General features: G+C 50.7%; 1 protein-coding gene across 1 annotated transcript in view; it reads right to left on the reverse strand.

Moving 5' to 3' along the window:
- Nucleotides 1–8,906, reverse strand: part of LOC137438700 (transcription factor GATA-4) — a 33,931-nt gene extending 25,025 nt beyond the window's left edge. Inside the window, exon 1 of the mRNA XM_068133962.2 lies at nt 8,235–8,906. Within this exon, the coding sequence (XP_067990063.1) occupies nt 8,235–8,778 (544 nt within the window). The 5' untranslated portion in view covers nt 8,779–8,906. The remainder of the gene's footprint in view (nt 1–8,234) is intronic.
- Between the last annotated feature and the right edge of the window lie 2,681 nt (nt 8,907–11,587).

Consider the following 11,587-nt stretch of genomic DNA (forward strand, 5'->3'; position numbering starts at 1 on the left):
GCAATCTCGGCTGCAGTCAGAGAATGGCCCAAGTGCCGTAGAGTCCGTCAAACTAACACAGGCCAACTAGCAAGGTCTTTGATCAAACATTGCATTCTTGGACTGGTCCATCCTCTCCTCAGAACCTGATATTGATTCCCCTCGGGAATTGTTTCACACCTGATTGTTCTCTCTGATGCACAGATCAATTCAGTCCCACCTGCAGCTATTCTGTCCATATCCTGTGTTCTCGGCCTCAGTACAAGGAGGCTCCTGGTGAGGCAATTGCTTCCAAACAGCTCGAATCCTCGACTTTCATAGTAAACCCAAGTGAGGGACACCTTAGGTCCCCAATAAGATCAGAATGCAAAACCAAACTCATATCAAAGAATTCAGAATGGTCAAAATTCTCTGACCTATTTATCTTCCGAGACGTCATGACATTTGGTAAAGGCCGTCCCCGGTGTACGATTTCCTTCCACTCTCTACAAATGGTTCAATATCAGACTCTGATTTATTACACGACACAGTATTTCCTTCCAAAGCAAGAGCCCCCAACCTATCCCTCCTGCACCTTTATAGTCCAAACTTATCAATGGGCGCATGGACACGAATTTTCTCCACCTGGGAAGATCAGGTTTCTGGGTGACCTTGACATCTCTCTGATGGCAGACCCTGATCGCATCAGTACCCATGTTCTCAAAACATGCTCAACCAAACTGACATCGTTCTGTCCTTTTCAGCAAGACCTTCACTTCGGGCCACCTATCTGCTTGAAAGGTGGCAAAATATACATCGCCATCCCCAAGAAAGGTGCAAAGGTAGATCCCCTCAACTACAGACCAGTCAGCTTGCTTCCAAAGAGAGCAAATATAAATGGAATCCATAGTTGCTATTGATATCATCATTCCCTTTCCCCAATAGTCAAATCACCCGATCACCAGATTGGTTTCTACCCCAGTCACAAGTCTGGACGTGCTGCTTCTCCTCTCGCAACAATGGATCGAAGTCCTGAATCAAAAACAGGAGGTCAGGGCCGTGTCTCTGGACATATTCCATGCCTTTGACAGTTTTGCAACGGCCCTTCTTGCCAAGCCCTCTGGCTCTGACCTTAAAGGCTGTGTTTATGTCGGGTTGGACAACAACCTCCATACTTGCAAGCAGTTTGCAGCTCTTGATGGTTCCTTTTCAACGACCCTCTACCTGTGGAGGCTGACACAGTGACACATCCCAAGGCATTCGCTTCTTGGTTTTCATAGTCGATGTCTGTTCCGTTACCGATTTGCAAATGACTCAGTGTTATGTCGTATAGTTCTCTCAGACTGCTTGGTGGTGGCTGAATTCCTCACAGCAGACCTTTTAAAGATCAAAAAGCGGTTCAATACTGAGAACATTACTTTTAACCAAGGTCGGTCTCATGTCCTCAGTTTCTCACCATAAGGCCTGTCAGACCATACTAACTACAGTATCTGCTTGTGTGATCGACATCTGTAAGTTCAGTCCCTTGAACTCCTGTGCCTCATCATAAGCTATGCCTACTACTGGCATACCACATCAATCTCTAAGCTAGTCGCTAAAGCTAGTCTGCACAACTCCTGACGGCTTACGAATCATTTGTTTGAAGGGCAATGAAGTGGGTACTTCCATGTGAGATGGTACACATGCTCCCATCTCATGCTCCTGGAAGTTGCGGAGGCCAAGGCTCCAAATAACATTGGTGTCATCCATCAAAAGGCCGTTGCATAAGGCCTTCAGCATTGTCACTGTACACTGGTTGGCGGTCTTTCGGTCCTTTACAGTCTCAACCGGTCTAGCTCACCCTGCCCCGTCACCCATCCATGGCTCTACCAGCATGAAAGTGTCCACGCAGTAATGCCCTAGAAGTCCTGGCTTATTGCTCACCTGCATTCTTTTGTCCCTCCTGCCTGTAGAATTGCCTTACTGGGTCTGTCCAATCATGATCCTCCATGTGCTGCTTGAAGGTTTCAGCTTGCCGCTGTCTCATATCAACTCCCATTTCCATTTTTTTTTGTGTACACGATCGAGGCTCGTGTAAGAGCTAACATTAATCACATAAAAACAAACTGACACATAAAACATAAGATAAGGGAGCGGGTGACACAATGAGGAGAGAGGGAAGCACACATGCACAACAACAACAGGGACATCAGGAGATCTGTGGAGAGAGAGGCCTTGGGCAGAGGGGGCATGGGGGGGTGGGAGGGGTATAAAACAGATGGACACTGCCAGGACTTCCAGGAAAGAAGTCGGAATTTCAAAAAAGTGGATGTGGGGTGAATTAACGGGGGTAAAAAAGATAAAGGTTTTGGATGGGGGAAGATAAGAGATGGTGGTGAACAGCTGTTTTAAAGACCTGGAGGGAGGAGTGGGATTGAAGAGAGTGAGGGAGTTTGTTCCAGAGGTGGGAGAAAAGAGGAACTAAAGAGTGAAGGTGAGCAGATAGTCTTGATTTTGGCAATTTCACCATAAGAGATCATTTTGTTTTGGTCCCACCAGATTCCTGCCAAACACCTCCTTTTCTCGCTGTCGAGGATCAGCTGACCTGACCTGTTTCAGTCAAAACCCCCTCATCCTGCATTTTGCTCCTCCATTTACGACTTCGTATTTTATTTTAAGTCCAAATCGCTGACATAAATAACACAAATCAAGAATATATCATAATCAGACAAATAAATATATAATTTAATATTTTAAAGACCACTTAATTTGACTTTAAAAAAATAATTTTTTTTATAAGTTATCCAAATAGCATGCAATAACAAAAATCTTATTTTTCTTTCTCCCTAAATAACATAGTGACGGTAACTTTGTCCACAATAAATTAGTTAGTAGTTTATCCTCGGCACAAGCTGAGTAACTTGAAAAAAAGCAAAACAGGCCTAACTTCATTTGCTCGGACGTCCGTACCTTATGGAGACGTTTAGCATCGCGTGGTAACCCGGTGGTTTTTTGTTTTTTTTACAGACTTGTTTTATATAATCGTTTAATGCTTCATAAACTGCCCAGATGATATTTCTTCTTCCTTCGTGGCCCGATTATTCGCACATAGTTGGGCCGACGGTTTTTGCCGAAGTCGTTCTGGATCCAGCTGGCCAGGCCCGATGGTCGACTGTGGCAGGAATTTGTAATTTGTTCAAGGCTCCGGCAATAACTCTCGCCTACTCTTCATGAAGGACGCCATGGGATCTCTAACGTCCACCACCGACCGGTGCTAGCAGTCGGGTTCTCCGGCTTAACGTCCATTCGATAGACGACGCGCACAATGTATCACCCTCGTGCGAAACACCAGGGTGACAGTTTATAGCAGTGTCGAGATTTGAACCTTGGCTGGACGGCTCAGAGGGGAGTGTGCATACCTGGAGGCCATCCCTTTTGGTTTCAAGTAGAAGCAAATGTAAAACCGAGAACGCACCTTCACTTCTGTTGTACGCCTCGGTCCCCCTAGACCCCCCGGCTCTCCCGAGACAAGGAAAACAATTGCCATACAGGTACAATGGTACATCTCAAACAAAAAAACCATAAATAGGTTCAGGTGTACTTGTAGTTTCACATCAAAATCGATGAAAACCTATTTTCCGTTTCATTCTGGAACTAGAGTACCTGTGCTGGTCCGCGAACCTGCTCGTCGAGGCTCATATTTTTAGTCGCATGTTCTGGGAAGGTGGAAACCATTAATATTCCACGGGCGATGCAAGCATTTAGAAAGGCTTTGTGGGAAGGTGGAAATCATTATAAAGTTCGGTCAAATACGGACAGCAATGGCAATCGAAGGATTTGGAGCTCCGGGTGTAAATACCGATGAAAAAGTATCATTCTCGTGCGGCATCGATGAGAACTCGAAGGCCTCGTTTAATCCTCGCTCTCTAATTGTTCTGTTTTTTTTGCGCAATAATGTAAACTTGAGATGTTTCTCTTTTGAAGAAGAAGCACCAAAAAAACAGTGATGTTCATTTGACTCCAAGTATAAACAATTCTAATCTATCTTGGTGTTTTGTTCATCCAATGTCCAAGCATTCGTCGCAGCTTTCAAACAAAGAGGCCCGTACCATGTGCAAGGCTTTGGGAGCGAAGGAATAATGAGAATGGAACTTTGTAAATGAACAAACCCGTTAAATAAACCCATCGGCATAAAACTTCTAAACGGATCATGGTCACACATCGTACTGACTGCTCTTGAATGAAATGAAAAAGATTTAAAGCGTTTTGGTGCATAGAAGGCAAGGAATAATGATGGAAGCCACCACGATCACCCCAATTATTCCCACCTTCTCGTGGTCGCATTTTAGCACGAACTGGCTGGCCAGGCCCATCGGCATTAAACCTGTGGACAAGGCCACCTGACGTTTGACTGAATGTGATTTGGGATGGAATTTGGAATTTGTTCGAGCTAATCCTAACCCTAACCCTAACCCTAACCCTAACCCTAACCCGAACCCGAACTCGCTTCTCTTCGGAGAGACACCACGGGACATTTAACGTTCACCGAGAAAGACACCGCAAGCAGACGGGACACCGGGTTAACGTTCATCCGGGCAACGGCCGATGCCTCGGCCTGCCTGCGGAACACCGGTACGAGAATAGCTGGACCGCAGTTCCCAACCAGGCTAGATTTCTCAGAGGTAGACGCAGGACCTCAGCGCCATCCTATCCTATCAGACGGGAAACAATTAATTATAGAGAGGTGCCATTATGGACTCCAAAGTGACTATTTGGTCTTTCATAGTCACAGGTGTTACAGGTGTTACAGTCACAGGTGTTACAGTAATCCATCCGTCTTGGTAAACAAAAAAAAAAAACGGCAACAGATTTGTTAGTAAAACTAGAGAGCTTTAAACTTATTGTCTTTGAAATGCCCACACCACTCACCTACCTCCTCCCCAATTAAACTTTTCTTTGCTCATTCTGATCTTTGAAGTCAATTTTCAGGCATCTTTGATACGACGTTTCTTCGGTAAGAACATGCTAGACGGTTCAACAAACTCACAACACAAGGCCACCGTTGGAAATCCAAGGCCTTAACACGTTTGTCTCTTTCACAAGAAATCCAAAAGGTATACGTACGGTAAAGATAAACCTGCTCTACCCACGACCTCATTTGGTTGTGACATTGTCATCGTGCGGCGTTGTGCGATCTAGAATGAAGCGGTACTTGTGGGGACTTCAGCACGTGCAGCCCTATTAAATATTCCCATGATATTCCCAAATATTCCCATTACATGAGACAAGGTAGGAAGAGGAAGAGAGTGAAGTGGTACAAAGGAAGTCTTCTGTTCGATGAAGAAGCTCCGTCAGATGTACAGTTATGGGGAGGGCAATAGTCACATCACTACATCAGTCTCGCGTTCATTCAAAATAAAATATTTTGTAATTTTATTTTTTGCAGATCATTTTTATGGTTCGGGCTACGGCATTTCAGGACTGAGCTCGGACGAACTTGAGGATCCAGCCCGTGCATGCTCGAGGACCCAGCTCGTGCATGCTCGACGACCCAGCTCAGACATGTTCGTGGACTCAGTTTGGACGACCTCGGACATGCTCGAGGACACAATTCGTGCATGCTCGAGCACCCAGCTCAGACATGCTCGTGGCCTCAGTTTGGACGACCTCAGACATGCTCAAGGACCCAGCTCGTGCATGCTCGAAGACAGACCCAGCTCAGACATGCTTGTGGACTCAGTTCGGACATGCTCGAGGACCCAGTTCAGGAGTGCTCAAGGACACAGCTCAGATGTGTTTGGGCATGCTCAAGGACCCAGTTCAGGAGTGCTCTTGGACCCAGCAAAGGTGTGCTCGTGGTCCAATCTCGGACATGCTCGGGCATGCTTGAGGTCCGAGCTCGTGCGTGCTCGTGGACCGAGCTCAGGCATGCTTGAGGACCGAACCCGGGCGTGCTCGGGCGTGCTCGCAGTCTGAGCTGGGTCGTGCTCGTGGGCCAAGCTCGGACGTGCTCGAGGACCGAGCCCAGGTGCGCCAAAAGCATAGGTACTGTACTGTAAAAGTTTATTTTACCCATTCCTTGGACTGAAGCGTTTCTTTGTCGCTGCCCTGGCTGAACGCGCCGTACCCGGGAGGCCGAAAAAAAAAAACAGCGCGTGGCCTTGTGCTAGAATGATAAACTGCCAAGGTCAAATAAAGAAAATTAAAAATACAAACATATGATATATATATATATATATATATACTACAACATCCCACTTGGAGGCCGAGCGGGGATGGAGAAAGGTGGGGAATGGGTGATTGAGGTCACGTGAGAGCAGCTTAAACCGGTGTGTGTATCGACGTTCAAAGAAAGAAATTGATCTAATTGTGTAACTACATCACTCGGACCGGTGGGATGGCCTCAAGGTATGCACACTCACCTTTAAGCTGTCTCGCCTAGGTTTGAATCACGAGCTGCAAGGCGAGGCATCGATGTGTATGCTGTCCATCAGAATGGACGTTAACCTGGAAGACCCGTTAACCTGGAAGATCTGGAAGACCCGTTAACCTGGAAGACTCGTCTGCCGCAATTGGTCGTTGGTGTACGTTGGAGTATTCAAAAGAAGAGTAGGTAGATGATTTATCTCAAGGTCCTCCACGAGCACCCTGAAGTCAACACAAACTTTCTGCACCGTCAGGCCTGTGCAGCCGGTTCGTGAAAGACTCGGACAAAATCTTTCCCTGGTTAACTCCACAAGAAAGTGAGAACAAACTACTGTACAGCACTCGTCATCGAGTTCCTCTAAACTGTCGCCTCTCACCTGCAAGGTTGTTTATATAAATAAGGCAACTTCTTGCACCTTTACGCGATTAACCCTTTCAGTGAAGGATTTTTATGTTTCTTTAAACAATTTCCTTGCAGAACTCCCTTGGTATGGAATGTGAAATGGAGGTGGCTGGAGGGTGGTCACCGACTAGTCCTTGACCGAACACAAGAAGTATGGAAAAAAAACCGGGAATTATAATGTAGACAATTATTGTGTTTGTAATAATCAGATTAAATTATAAAAAAATAATATTAATTAAAAGGTTAGAAAGTTGTGAAAGGTCGAGGTGGACGGAGACACGAGACACGGATCGGTCCTCGTCCTTGGACCTCGACCAGGGCGATGGAGTTTTCAGCACAATGTGAGAACGCCGAGGAAAGGGACCACGTGTCGAGAGGGGACGACAGATGAAGTGTCGGAGTACCGGGAAAAATAAAAACAAAACGAATTCCGCCAAAAACCATTGTAAATCGGAGAGCTGGAAAAATGATACAATGCCGGAGAGAATGGGTGCGTTTCCTGCCAAACACTTCGCGACCATTTGTATGTGTTTTCGCCGCCCCGTGTAGACTCCCTTGGTCCCCTCCCCCCTCCATGGTCCCCCCCAGCCCTCTTGGTGAACTAAACACCCGCCGGCTCCTCGATCGTCTTAGCCCCCTCGGTCCCCCGAGACCCCCGCCCCCCTAGGTCCCTCTGCCTCCCCTAGGTCCCCTGCCCCCCCCCCCACGACCCACTTGGTCCACTAAACACCCGACGGCTCCTCGGTCCCAAGCTGTTCGGAGGTCGACGTGAAATGCGCGTCGTGTGGACCCTTTTTGAGACCCGAATTGTTTAGTTGGAGGATGCGACTTGTCGGGGGTACGGTCTACGGACCCTTTGAACATCTGACGCGGTGTTGTCTCAATAAACGGGCGTCGTTTTTTGGAAGTGGGGGGCGACATAGGGGGGTCTCTCCGCGCCGCTCACGTCCCAAAAGTAAACGAACTGCGGGAAACATAAAGACGTCTCGCAAAAGGTGAGTGATGAACCCCGGGGAGGAGGGGGGGGGGGTCGTGGGGACGTGGAACCCGCAGCGTGTTTGGATCCGAAGGTTTTTTAACTGTTCGTAAGGAATGGTGGACATTCCCACCAAGAGACCCTGGACCATTATTAAACATCTTAAGGGGGGTGTAAAGGTCTCAATATGCCCAAGGGTCGTGACCTGAGACATAATTGTTCCAAAGTTTGGGGTTGCTTTAGGTTTCATTAGGATTGGGGTTGGTTTTCGTTAAAATAATCCTTTCGCTGAAAGACCCTCCACCCAGTGCGGGGCAAGACCCGGTCTTTAAACATTCTCTGGTTATAAGACGTTTATTTTTACAAGATTTATGCAGATTATGGATCAAACCATTGAATCCCATCACTAACTACGGATATTCCACGTACAGTTTGTAAATCGGTTTCGTTAACTTATATTAACTAGTTCGAAGCGACCGGTGCAACGCTTACCGAGACTGGGTCGACGAGCAGTCAGAGGGTTCGGGCGACCCTGAAGACCGGACACCAGGGAGCCGTCCAGAGCCGCGGACGTGGACCAGGCGGCGGCCACCTCGGGGGTCATGTACGCCGTGGTGTACGGACTGGTGTACGTGCCGTTGAGGGAGATGGACAGCGAGTTGGCGTACTGGCCGTGCGGGGACGACGCGCCGGCGCCGAGGGGTCCACCGAAGGCCTCCCGACCCGAGATCCCGGCGATGGTGGGACCCGAGGGGTACGAGAAGCGAGGGGAGATGGCCTGGTGTCCGGCGTAAGTCCCAACGTCCGCCGCCCCCGCTTGCGACCAGATCCCGTGTCCGTTGGACGAGGCGCCGTGCTGGGAAGCGCCGCCGGCCTGCAGGTACGGCAGCGGAGGCAACACCTGGGCGACCCGCGTGGTCGGCACGTACACGGGCGCGCTGGGCGGCGCCGGTCCGTGCATGAAGGAGACCGAGGGTTCGTGCGCGTAACAACCCGGAGGGCCGTTGTTGGCGCTCATGGAGATACCCTGGTACATGTCGCGAGGGGGGGGTCACGACCGAAGATCCGAGACCGACACGGGCACCTGGGAAGGAAGAGTCCCGCGATTCCTGGAACGGGGACAGAACGAGAGGAGCGGAGTATGAGGTAAACTCTTCGTTTTTAACTCGCGAGCTCCGCCAATGAAGGACCGCCCCGAGGGGTTGACTCATTGCGAGGACCGACGGGTCTTGTACGGAGGGGTGGGAGGTACCTGGGGGCGGGGGGTGACGAGGCGCGTCCCAACACAATGGGCGGCGCAATTAATCTGATTGCGTTCGCTCATCAAAAGGTTTATCTGTTTCCGGATCATCGCAAATAACTCGAGTTCGCCATGAGCGAGTTTCGAGCAGAGCATGAGTCATCATCGGGCGCGCGACCCGTGATAATTAAATAAATCCGCCGCATCGTTAATGGTTACCTGCGCGCGGAGCACCACGCGTCACGTGGTCACACTTTCCCACCATGTGATCCCCCAGACTCCCTCGGCGCCTCGCTGTGTTCGCCGTCCCTCTAAAATGGCCGCCTTTGATAATACTACTACTAATAGTATCCCTAATATGGCGATCCGGATCGGTGGTACTGGCGCGGCACGGGTTCACCAGTGGAAACGCACTCGGGCGGACATTTAATGGAATTCCCCAATAAGGGTGAATTCTAAACGGACGCTTATCTGGGACTCCACGCCCTGAGACCGGGGCCTGGTTTCCATCCCCAGGGCGCCTGGACCTCGGCGCTTAATTTAAACATCATTGTCCAACGCAAACAAGTTAACGGGCTCTGGGTGCGCGACGCTGCGCAGTGTTCGGGCTCCGAGCACGTTACGCACATCCATGGCGATTCGATGCACGATCCGCGCACACCGACCTCCGAGGAACTGGGGGGTGGGGTTGGATGGGGCAACACCCCACGCCCCCCCCCCCACGGACCCCACACGACCGGCCCTCCAGCGAGGGTCCACGAACGCCGGTTGCGCTCTGACGACGCGCTATAGGAAATAAAATAATAATACCCCGATCCCTCACCCCTCCCGTCCCCCCGGCGCGATTTTCCGCTCGTTACGTCTAAACGCCCCTCTTGGCACTTAGCGAGGGGGCGACTGGCGGGCAGGGCGAGGCGAGACGAGGCGGCGGCGAGGCCGGGGCGCGGCGCGACTGATGGATGGCGCGACCTGCTCTGCTCCGCGTCACTCCGAGACAGATGGACCGGCGCCCCCAGATCGCTGCTGATCTGCACCAAAGGTCCATCTCGCCCGCCAATCCGCCCGCGAACTATTCAAACCTACAGGCCCGCATCAGTCACAGTCCCGCATCAGTCACAGTCCCGCATCGGTCACAGTCCCGCATCGGTCACAGTCCCGCATCAGTCACAGTCCAACATCAGTCACAGTCCTGCATTAGTCACAGTTCCGCATCGGTCACAGTCCCGCATCGGTCACAGTCCCGCATCAGTCACAGTCCCGCATCCGTCACAGTGCTGCATCGGTCACAGTCCCGCATCCGTCACAGTCCCGCATCAGTCACAGTCCAACATCAGTCACAGTCCTGCATCGGTCACAGTCCCGCATCGGTCACAGTCACGCATCGGTCACAGTCCTGCATCGGTCACAGTCCATCATCGGTGACAGTCCCGCATCGGTCACAGTCCCGTATCGGTCACAGTTCCGCATCGGTCACAGTCCTGCATCAGTCACAGTCCCGCATCAATCACAGTCCCGCATCGGTCACAGTCCTACATCGGTCACAGTGCTGCATCAGTCACAGTCCCGCATCTGTCACAGTCCCGCATCAGTCACAGTCCAACATCAGTCACAGTCCTGCATCGGTCACAGTCCCGCATCAATCACAGTCCAACATCAGTCACAGTCCTGCATCGGTCACAGTTACGCATCGGTCACAGTTACGCATCGGTCACAGTCCCTCATTGGTCACAGTCTCGCATCGGTCACAGTCCCACATCAGTCACAGTCCCGCATCGATCACAGTCCCTCATCGGTCACAGTCCCGCATCGGTCACAGTCCCGCATCGGTCACAGTCTCGCATCGGCCACAGTCCCGCATCGGTCACCGTCTCGCATCGGTCACAGTCTCGCATCGGTCACAGTCCCGCATCGGTCACAGTCCCGCATCGGTCACAGTCTCGCATCGGCCAAAGTCCCGAATCCGTCACCGTCCCGCATCGGTCACAGTCCCGCATCGGTCACAGTGCCTCATCGGTCACAGTCCGGCATCGGTCACAGTCCCACATCAGTCACAGTCCCACATCGGTCACAGTCCCACATCGGTCACAGTCTCGCATCGGCCACAGTCCCGCATCGGTCACAGTCCCGCATCGGTCACAGTGCCTCATCGGTCACAGTCTGGCATCGGTCACAGTCCCACATCAGTCACAGTCCCACATCAGTCACAGTCCCACATCGGTCACAGTCCCGCATCGGTCACAGTTACGCATCGGTCACAGTCCCTTATCGGTCACAGTCTCGCATCGGTCACAGTCCCGCATCGGTCACAGTCCCGCATCGGTCACAGTCCCGGATCGGTCACAGTGCCGCGCCGATCCCGCCTGCTACTACTCACGGTCTTAATCACATTGTTCACCCTTTGGAAAACTCGGAAAGGTGTTCGAATCCCACATGAATTTACCCCCGAGTTGTAAATACACATTTACCCAAAGATTTAACCTGGACCAAACTGGACACGAACCATGAAGACCTTTTCAAATCGCGAACGTTTTGTCTGCTTTTACCAAATCCCTTGATACACCTTTCTTGAGATGTTTTATAATTAACAGAATCCCTCCCTGTCTGT

The sequence above is a fragment of the Myxine glutinosa genome, chromosome 13, assembly GCF_964187855.1.
Source record: "Myxine glutinosa chromosome 13, kmMyxGlut1.1, whole genome shotgun sequence".
NCBI lineage: Eukaryota > Metazoa > Chordata > Myxini > Myxiniformes > Myxinidae > Myxine > Myxine glutinosa.